The sequence below is a fragment of the Euprymna scolopes genome, chromosome 46 (assembly GCF_053919585.1).
Source record: "Euprymna scolopes isolate OS-2025 chromosome 46, ASM5391958v1, whole genome shotgun sequence".
Lineage (NCBI taxonomy): Eukaryota > Metazoa > Mollusca > Cephalopoda > Sepiida > Sepiolidae > Euprymna > Euprymna scolopes.
In genome coordinates this window covers 97,040,175-97,051,383 of record NC_136527.1, presented here as the reverse complement: position 1 = coordinate 97,051,383, position 11,209 = coordinate 97,040,175, and the positions used below count along the sequence as shown (strand labels likewise).

At 32.6% G+C, this 11,209-nt stretch overlaps 1 protein-coding gene across 1 annotated transcript in view; it reads right to left on the bottom strand.

Moving 5' to 3' along the window:
* Positions 1-1,124: 1,124 nt before the first annotated feature.
* The window catches only part of LOC145270187 (peroxisomal sarcosine oxidase-like), an 18,650-nt gene continuing 8,565 nt past the window's right edge, over positions 1,125-11,209 (bottom strand). Inside the window, exons 5-7 of the mRNA XM_080125816.1 lie at positions 10,278-10,418; positions 7,943-8,092; positions 1,125-1,175 (exon numbers count right to left, since the gene is read on the bottom strand). Of these exons, the coding sequence (XP_079981942.1) occupies positions 1,125-1,175; positions 7,943-8,092; positions 10,278-10,418 (342 nt within the window). The remainder of the gene's footprint in view (positions 1,176-7,942; positions 8,093-10,277; positions 10,419-11,209) is intronic.

Sequence of the window (11,209 nt, the reverse complement as noted above, 5' to 3'; positions counted from 1 at the left end):
CCCAGCAATTTTTTAAGTGCAAATTAGTGATAGGATAATTCCTATATTTTCCCGATTCCAGTGCAATTACTGATTCCGATTATTTATAAATCTCTAAAGACTAGCATGTTAAATGTGCAGATATTTTCTTAAACGTAATGAAAAAACATGATATGGGAATAAACTATAGTTTAAAATCAATAAATATTGATTATTTTATCAGTATTACCAGCAGCGGAAGATATCAAATAAAAACATAATTAAAAGAATCGTTTTGGCATCAGAAAAGTGGCACATATTATTAATCGTCCCAACACTAACGCAAATGAAATGCATTATTCGTGGTTTTGTCCAACGCATTTCATTATCTTTCAAAAGTCTTTTCGTACACATATGTGCTTAGCAAAGCTGTGCCACATAACATGTGCTTTTTCAAAGTCTCTGTCTCTGCCACCTGACGCTGACCCTGTCGTTTTGAAATTCAGAGGGAACTCTTTCTCTCTCTCTCTCTTTCTCTCTCTCTCTCTCTCTCTGTCTCTCTCTCTCTTTCTCACACACACACACACACACGTGCCGAGACAAAACTTTGTTTTATATAATAGTATCCTCTCTTTCATAAGTAAAACAAAACAAAAACAAAAAAACATACACTCAATAGAGTTGGTATGTATGGAAAATATAAACGACATTTTGGTTGCAACACTCACGCACAAATGTAATTAAAACCAACAAAACATTCAATGAAAAGAAATGAATTCGAATTACATTTTCTTTCAAAAAAACAACGAACGATAATACAATAAAATGGCTACTCAGAATCAAATATTGATTTTTTTAAGACGAATGTTTTAATTTGAGAAAAGATGCGGGAATAAAAATGATGTATGGAATATACTGTCGCTTCTTTATTAATATTAATCGATGTGGTTCCTCATATGCAAATTATTCAATCACTTGTTTTTTGTTTTTTTTTTTGTTTTTTTTTAATATTTATTTCATGTTTCCAGGCGACACGCATCCCCGGGATTTCCAGCATATTTAGCACCCTTTCTGTGTTTTCCTTCGTTGTTCTCAAAGAGAGGCTTTCCGCTGAAACCGGTCGATTCTGAATTGAGAAAGGTCGTATGTGGACGCTTTCCCCATCGCTAAATTTCCAAGGATCTTTCCAACAATGGGCGCAAGCTTAAAACCATGACCTGCAAGAGAGAATAAAAATATCGAGAAAGGCACCATTAGAGAACTTATTTCCAAACTTTAAAAACGTGAATGTTGTACGCCAGTGTTAACTTTGAAATTCTTCTAAGACCTGGTCGAGAAAATCAGTTTGGGAGAACCTTCAACAGTCGGTCGCATTCAAATCACATTTTTCTTCACTCTATAATTCCCTCTTGTCAAACTTTCACAAGAAAAAGAAACACTCGACTACCTACAACCACGATAAACGATTTCCCCCACTCTATATCTGTGCCTAAATTTAAATGCAGTCGTACATCTAAACAATATCATATAAATGCGGAAGTACCTCAGGGGTCTATCCTTGGACCTTTATTATTCCTGATATTCATAAATGACCTCCCTGATTAAATTGTTTCGGAGATGGGTATATTTGCTTATGACACCACTCTCTATAACAGGCACAAAGGGAAAACAAATGAACACACATCTAAGGAAATAACAGAAACACTAGAGAATGACTTCCAATCTCTAGTGGAATGGGAACAAAAATGGATGGTCACATTCAATGCTGCCAAGACTAAACTTGTTTCCTTCAATAGTTACAAGAAACCTTCTCTACCACCAATAGCAATGGCCAAGAACACATTACCTGAAAGTACTTTCATAAACTCCTAAGCCTAACATTTACAGGGAACATGAGCTGGAATAGATACATTGAGAGCATTGCCAAGGCTGTTGCAAAAAAGGTGGGCTCTCTCTACCGTGCTGGAAAAAGACTTACGCCTGAAATTATCCTGTACCTCTATAAGGCCACCATTCGCCCATGTATGGAGTACTGTTGTCACATTTGGGCTGGTGCATCTGCTGGTTTTCTCTCACTCCTGGACAGGGTTCAAAAGAGAGTCGCCAACCTGATAGGTCCTGAACTTTCATCTAGGCTTCAGCCTCTGTCCAATCGACGAAATGTTTCATCCCTCTGCCTTTTCTACAAATACTTTAATAGTGAATGCTCTGATGAACTACAAGCACTTGTACCTCCTCGACGTGACTACCTCCGACAAACCCGAAAAACAACTAAGTCCCACCCCTTTACAGTAGAGATCCCTAGGTGTAAGAAAGCCTTTTACTCCAATAGTTTCTTCCCCAGAACTGCAAGACTTTGGAACTCCCTTCCGGATTCTGCTTTCCCAACTGTACTGATATGCAGAAGTTCAAGTGTAATGTGAACAAACATCTTGCTACTCATTTCTCTTCATAATTCCCTTACAACTTATGCCTCGGATAGTGGCCCTCTACTTCAAAGTGGCACTGTGCTTTGTTTGGGGTGAAAATTGATTCATAAAAAAAGATAAAAAGAGAGAACGAAAAAAGAGGAAAAGAAAGAGAGAAAAGTGGGAGTTTTTTGGGCCAGTATTAAAGTGCAGTAATATCTTCTGTTTTCCGTCAGAGGGGAAATCCTTCTCAACCGAGGCATTTTCTTTTGTCCCATTCAGAGTATCATTTTTGCAAAACCGACGTTGTGTCTGACTTTACTCTCAAATGAATGTCAGTAATTTTTTTTTAATGAACCAAACCACAGTAAATTGTAATCATCAATCATAGATGTGTGTGTGTGTGTGTGTGTGTGTGTGTGTGTGTGTGTGTGTGTGTGTGTGTGTGTGTGTTACCAGCGAATGGTAAAAACTAGACACAAGGTAGAGATTAACTAATAGACATATGTAGATTAAAATTCGTAATAATAGAAAGATGTAGCCAAGGGAGATAACTCTAGCGAAAATAGTTCTAAGAAAGAAAACTCTCATTAAAAATCTATAAATACTAAAAAATACAACGTAAATAAATACATAAATATTAGCCTGGCAAAAAAAAAAAAAAAAAAAAAAAAAAAAAGTTCAGTCTGAATTTGATAAAACAAAAAAAGTAATTTTCACCAACAACTAGGCTTCGGACGATGTGATCTCTGAATTTCTTGCCGCTCTTCTAAAATACGCCATGGACTGAGGGAGATAACCCTATTTAATTTAGAAATTCGTTCATCTTTTTTTTATTCTTTCATATGACAGTTTGGCGCTTCTACACTATTGGGGCGAAGTTTCTGAAATCGTATTACTGAATTTCATATGAAAAGAATCGTATCTACGTATTCCTCGTATTTTTTAAGATGATGATATAAAAAAATTACGAAAATCGATAAGGTAGAAAATTATTTATTAAAGAAAATAAAAAATACAACTTGATGGAAACGATCGTAAGACACAGGTTAGTTCAAAAGGGAGGTAATTTTCCGTTTCTATTTAAACTAGATGACCGCAATTATTCCTACTACTACGACGATTAAAGTCATTCAGTCGGACATATATTCGGTGAATTTCTAACAACATTTTGTGTAATTATTTAGTTTGAACTCATTTTCCCAAACTTACCGTATTCAACAGCAAGCACACACTGCCATTCTCCTTTTTCAAATATATCGATAAACATTGTATGATTTTCGAACCGATTACACATTTTAAAGTGAGTAAAACCACTAAAAACCCTTTTTTCCAGTTAGGTAGAAAAGTAACTTATCTTGCCTTTGGTAACATTTATTTGTTAGTTGTTTTTTTACCACTTTTTTGAATCTATGTGTACAGTAATACAAACCCGGAAGATCCAACAAATATGTGTATAATTTTATAAAAAAAAAAATCAGTTCCGTTAAAAAAGAAAAAAGTAAATAAATAAATAAATAAATAAATAATAATAATAATAATAATAATAATAATAATAATAATAATAATAATAATAATACCAAAAACAAATAAGGTCTGCAATGCAAGGGGAGTAACTCTAAAGTTTAAATTTAATTTCATAAAAGTTAGAGTTATCTCCCCTTTGCTCTATGTTGGAATTTGCAATTGATATTGAAACACTTTATTTGTTTTTGCGTCATTGATACAAACCCTTCGGTAGATGTGCCTTCCGAATTTCTTCGAATGTATCGTCCATGTTTTTACATCATCGTATCATTATATAAAAATAACAACAATATGTCTACATACATGCAGTGATAGTAATGTCAGAAACCGATTTTAGAATGCGTGAAAAAAAAATTGAATAATTCGACCTCCTATTTTTACAAGCTTATAACTGCTTAAAAAATGTAATTCAAACCCTATTTGTTTTTTCAATTAAAGGAGCAAAGAGCAACTTTTAAAAAAAATAACAGGTTTAATAGCAAATTATGCAATTTTTTTTAATCGGCTTTCTTTAAAAAAGATTTGAAGAAAATCAACGAAATTTTTCTTCCTTCAAGTATAAAAAATCGATATAAATTCCAAAAAATCACTTATCTAAAAAAAAAAAAAAAAAAAACTCAATGTGTAGTTCCATTCTTTATTGTTAAAAATTTTTCCATATTTATATTTTAAATTCCAATTTTTTTTAAATAAAATAATTTTTTAAACAACTATTTGAAAAACGTGCGATCATGGAAGCATTTTTCGAAAAACCAGAAGTAATCTTTCTCCTTGTGTTGAACTACGGATGAACAAAAGGACATAAAAACCACACATTCACGTTAGGTGTGTAGCCTTGTACCTGGATGAACGTGTGTTACCATAGTTAAAAAATAGTCAAATTTTACTCATAGGATTATTCCTTAAAAAACGTGCCATCACGTGGCATTACTAAACGGAACTTTTATATACCAAACTGAAATTTTTCGTTTAAGATGACAGCTTCATATCTATCTATCTATCTATATATATATATATATATATATATATATATATATATATATATATAAATTTAACTCTTGGTTCGTTCGTAATTAATAGTCTAAATAACCACTGGAATATATATATATATATATATATATATATATATATATATATATATATATATATATATATATGTTAATTACCCCTAACCTTTTTTCCTTAAGAAAGAAGTTGTGTGACTCGATAACACACTACAGAAGATGACAGTTTCATATATATATATATATATATATATATATATATATATATATATATATATATATATATATATATATATATATATATATAAATTTAACTCTTGGTTCGTTCGTAATTAATAGTCTAAATAACCACTGGAATGACTGGTTCGACATTTTAGTATAATATGTTTACTGTACCCATGTGTGTTTTTACATATCTCTTTTTAATTATAACATCAGACTGAATTTTGCTATAATAAATAGGTGTTTTTCCTTGTACGGATGGGGAATTTTTTTTATTTGAGGACAATTATTTCACGCCGCGTGCCATCACGTGACATTACTAAACGGAACTTTTATATACCAAACTGACATTTTTCGTTTAAAAATGGAATCATTTCTCTTTCGTTAATATATATATATATATATATATATATATATATATATATATATATATATATATATTTCGTGTTTTATATATAAAGTACAATTGTTGAATGTTATTCTTTTGACTATATTTGTTTTTAGGAGAAGCACAATTAAAAAAAAGATTAAAACGGAGCGAAATTTAAATTTCCATTCCATTTTTACAACAATCGTAAACAAGTGCATACTTCGTAAGTTTTATCGTAAGTTAACGAGCAACCCATAAAAATCTGCTTAAAATATTGTAAATGTATATATTATATATATATATATATATATATATATATATATATATATATATATATAACCTCTCCCTAACATACTGACAATAATTTGGTTCCGTCCTTCCCTATAAGAGGGATTGATTTACTAGGATTTGTATTAGAAGCTGAGCAAAATTATTCAATTGTTGAATTTTTTACATTTTGGTTAAATTTGTTAGTTTGCAATCGCTAAAAGCCCACACAAAAAATTGAACAAAAGACAAAATTAAAAAGAATGGTACTCATGCAGAATTTAACCCCCTCCCTTGGATTCCAATTAGTTTAGGGTTCGACCGGCAATCACTGGATTCAGCCGAGCGTTGTTCAAATGTTGAAACACTAAATCAACCTTTTATTTATTTTTTTTCATAGTTAATTATTGATGGGAGCATTTTTTCTGTTTATTTTCTTAACATCTATTGACAAAAAAAAATTGTACATTCTTTGAAAAAAAATTTTAACTTTTCTCTACTTTCACCTAACTATTTACGGTGTTCATATAAAGCATTCATTTTTTCTTTTCATGATAAAAATTCTGTTTTCAAAAAGAAATGTTTACTGCCAACTTTCTTTTAAAAAAAAAAGTGCAAGTTTTTCTGAAAAACAAAAAACTTTCACCTAACAATTTATGGTAAATAATTCACCTTTTCTTGGGGAAAAAACAACTTTTATTGATAAAAAAAATTGCAAAAATAATAAAATAAATAAACAATAAAAAATGCATTTTTTTATGGGGAATGTGTTCCATTTTAACAAACTGAGCCACAGCAACGCGTGGCCGGGTGCAGCTTTGTGTGTAAATAAAAAATATATATATATGAACACGTGATCGCTAAAAACAATGGACTTAGATATAACATTCATTAGCTTACCAGTAATAGCAGGAGCACATTTTCAAAAGTAGGTTAATCTTTTTTTTTTTAATAGAAACATGTAATGATAATAATTACCTGAAAATCCAGCTCCTATGATCAAATTTGGATGAAGAGGGTGTTTGTCTAATACAAAATGCTCATCGGGAGTTTTCTGTTGGAGATAGTGAAAAGAGGGAGTTGTTGGAAAAAAATCAAAGATACATAGTCAAGAGATACACCCGAATTATATATATATATATGTGTGTGTGTGTGTGTGTGTGTGTGTGTGTGTGTGTGTGTGTGTGTGTGTGTGTGTGTGTGTGTGTGTGTGCGTGTGTGTGTGTGTACGTGTATGTGTGTATGTGTGTGTATGTGTGTATGTGTATGTGTGTATGTGTATGTGTGTGTGTATGTGTGTATGTGTGTGTGTATGTGTGTGTATGTGTATGTGTGTATGTGTGTATGTGTGTGTATGTGTGTATGTGTGTATGCGTGTGTGTGTATGTGTGTGTGCGTGTGTGTATGTGTGTGTATGTGTATGTGCGTGTGCATGTGTATGTGTGTGTATGTGTGTGGGTGTATGTGTATGTGTGTGTATGTGTATGTGTGCGTGTGTGTGTATGTGTGCGTGTGTGTGTGCGTGTGTGTGTATGTGTGTGTGTGTACTAGTCTTCCCGTTGGTCCTTGAAGGGTATGTGTGTGTATGTGTGCGTGTGTGTGTATGTGTGTGTGTGTGTGTGTGTACTAGTCTTCCCGTTGGTCCTTGAAGGGTAAGATGAAACAATTTTCAAAATAAAAAGTGATTTTGCAATTTTATTGTCTTTTATTGTCTTGAGAAAACATTTTTTTTAAGTAATGAGTGAAAGAAATAAAAACTCAGGAAGCCTCCAGAGCACTACTGCATACACTAATTAAAATTAAGGAGACCCTACTAGGTGCGTGTCTAATACAAAATACTCGTCCGGGGTTTTCTGTTGGAGATGGTAAAAGGAGGAACTTATTGGAAAAAATCAAAGATACATAGTGAGGAAAATTATATATATATATATATATATATATATATATATATATATATATATAGGGTGACCCAACGTTGCTCGGGATTGAATGATGATCAACAAATTTTTCACACTCCTATATTCTTATTGTCATCTAAATCAGTAAAATCAACCATTTCTAACTTGAACTTAACGGCATCGTCGCCCTCTAGAAAAGATAAAACCCTGTATGGTGGCCTTAACTATCCACTCACCTTCCATTAATTTACTTATACTAAACATGGTTAAATAATTGCACTCACTCACCGTATATATACAATGCTCAACAATACAAGGGTCTGGTTCTAATCCAGGAAAGACATCTTTCACAAATTCACTGCATGTTTTGATGGCCCAATCATTTTCAACTTGGTCTCGTCTGTCGGGATCAATAACAGGTCCATCGTGTAGCGCCACCTGTTGAGTTTAGAAGAAAAAGAATAGATAAAAGTCTATTACGATGAACAAAGGGTCATAAATCGATTTGATATTAAATGTAACTTTCATTTTTTTCATATTGCCACCCGGACTTAGAGTTAGTTTTTGGGTTAATAGATATCATAGTTTTTCATATATAATTGGTGGGCATATATATATATATATATATATATATATATATATAGTAAGTTATAAAATATACATGGCGATTAAGCTACACTGAATATTCCGCGTTTCATCCACTCTAGGATTCTTCAGGCTTATGCGAGAATTTTGTGGTCTCGCGTTTTATATACGGACCTTCTATTGAGTTTTTAGTTAGCGTTGTTTTCATACAATATTTTTTATTATTAAATGTACTTTTGTGGTCATAATATCGAGTTTTGAAATCTAAGGAAGTCATACCTACGTAATATTTCTTGTTATTCAGGTTTTCTTTCACAAATATTGTTGCCTGGTAAACTATGCTTTTGGTTAGACATTTATTTTGTAGTTGGCAAAGTGTGCAGTATCTACAGTTGCATTTGTCTTGTTCGTTATTAGTATTTTTATTTTTATTTCTGGTATGGTTGTTGTTGTCCGGAGTTGGTTTATTATTATTATTATTATTATTATTATTATTATTATTATTATTATTATTATTTCTGTTAGTTACATATGTGTTTTTTGTGTTAGTTTTATTTTTGTCATGGTGTGCACTTTTTTATCGTTTATTTTGTTGTTTTCATAGCATTTATTTAATATTTTGTTATTATGTGCTTTAATTATCGTCTCTAAATTTTCGCAGCAGCGGTAGGATAACTTTAGGGTATTTTTATTGAAAATTTTGTGTAAGGGGTTGGTTGCGGGAAAGTTCTTTTCGATAAGATCTACAAATTTCTTGCCAAGTTTTGTTTTTAACATTTGATTGTATGGTGCCATATACCAGATTATATTTCTTTTTCTTCTATTTTTAATTTTATTATAGTTATTGGTGTTTTGTTGCTTATATTTGCTATCAATATTTTTTTATCCACTATTTTTTAGGGATGTTTCATAAATATTGGTTGACCTGTTAAATGCATTTTCATCGCTTGAGTTATTGCTGAGTCTACTTACGATCGAGTTAGGAATCTGTTCTATAATTGATGGTGGGTGATTGGACTTAGGGTTTACGTATATTAGATTAGCGTTATCTTTTAAATAGGGTTCATATGTGTTTTTATCTAAATTTAACGTGACGTCCAGGAAGTTTGTTATTTTTATGTTAGCTAATACGTCTACTTTTAGGCCTAGTTTTTTCATTTCCTTGTGTATGATTTTCTTAAAATTATCTCCCTATATATCCTATATATATATATGTATATATATGTGTGTGTGTGTGTGTGTATATATATATATATATATATATATATATATATATATATATATATATATATTACTATAATAATTGAATACCTATAGACACTAGTGCTTCATCCTTTCGGAAATCTAAAGTGCAGGGTGTCACGATTAACACCAGTCGAACGATTCGAACCCTGCAACACGAGACATCTCTGACTCGTGTTGTGGGGTATATATTAAGGGGATTAGAACAACAGTCTGAAGAGCAGAGTATATTTTAATGTATTAATACATTCACTAATGTAATTAAAATAAAATAAAAGAAAACAGTGTTCGTTGTAATGTAGATATATAATAAGTTCGATAGGCATATATATTCTAGAACTATTTTAATATTGAGTAAGATGATTGATAATTTGTAATCAAAATTAAAAATCGGTTTCACAAGGAAGAACAAACAAAATCAATAAATTGTACGATCGATATAGAGTAAGATGATTGATAATTTCAGAAACGATGTTTTTATTGGGATAGACAATAAGTCTTGGACAATAATTTTATTATATAGTTTTTTGAAACAAAGTGTCCTCATCAGCAGAAAATATTGGGTGGGGGTTTTACAAACGTTACAAAAATATATAAAACGTTACAAAAATATATAAAATGTTGCAAAATTACAATAAAATATAAAACGTTGCAAAAAAAATATTACAAACGTTACAAAAATATATAAAATGTTACAAAATTACAAAAATATAGAAAATGTTGCAATGATGTATAAAACGTTGCAAAAATTTACAAAACGTTCAAAAAATATATAAAACGTTACAAATTTACAAACCTTAACTAATCCAGGGTATTCGTATGAAGGGATCCCATAAAAGTGGGCTGAATCCGTGTCATAGATGAAAGGAAGGAATTTGCCTACTTCGTATTGGTCAGGGATCTTTGCTTTAAAATAACCAACACTAATTCGGACAGGCTGAAAGAAAATAAATAATTCCGTTGTGAATGTTGTATTTATTTGCTTCTCCACTGAGCAAATTAGGCACAAGGCCGTTTTTTAATGTTGAGAGACAGGGGGAGGGGAAAAGGGGACCAACTTCCGAGAGGTGGGAAATGGGAGCTGGATAGTGATTTGCCAGCTGGCCCATGTAGGGTTGCCCCTACATGGACCAGAAGATTGCCGCAAGGGCAATGGTCTTTGATTGCAGCATTTGCCGGAACAGATACTACACTTTGATCTTGGCCCGAAGGCCACAAAGGTGCCTCCCCGAGGTGGGGGGGGCGTGTTGTTCCGTTGAGAATGTGTTGCAATATTTTTTATATAATTAGAGGGCAGATATTGACTTGCTGCCCACCCCCACAAGATGTGGCACAAGGTCAGAAAGTGGGGGATATCAAGCCAGAGCCCCTAAAGGAGGGGCACTCTGGCCTAGCAAAAATTGCCTCGGGATCCCATTAGCACTATTCCGTAGGGGCGCCTTAAGCAAAAAGCAAGAAACTGTCCCCACCCAAAAGCCAGGCGGCAAGGCCTGGGAGGGTGAACCTCCTAGGTAATACCCAGGTAGGATACCTGTTTGACAGGTACAAGGCAAGTTCCTGGCCTTGCACCTGTCAGGCTGATTGTCAAGAACGGATTCTTTACTGGTACTTTCTATCCAGGTCTCCAAACAACCTGTGAGAAATTCCACATGCGGCAGCCATCTTTTCTTGTTGTCCGCCCACGCATTAGTGGTCGGCTGTTATTGGTTTAAATATGAATGTGTCAGG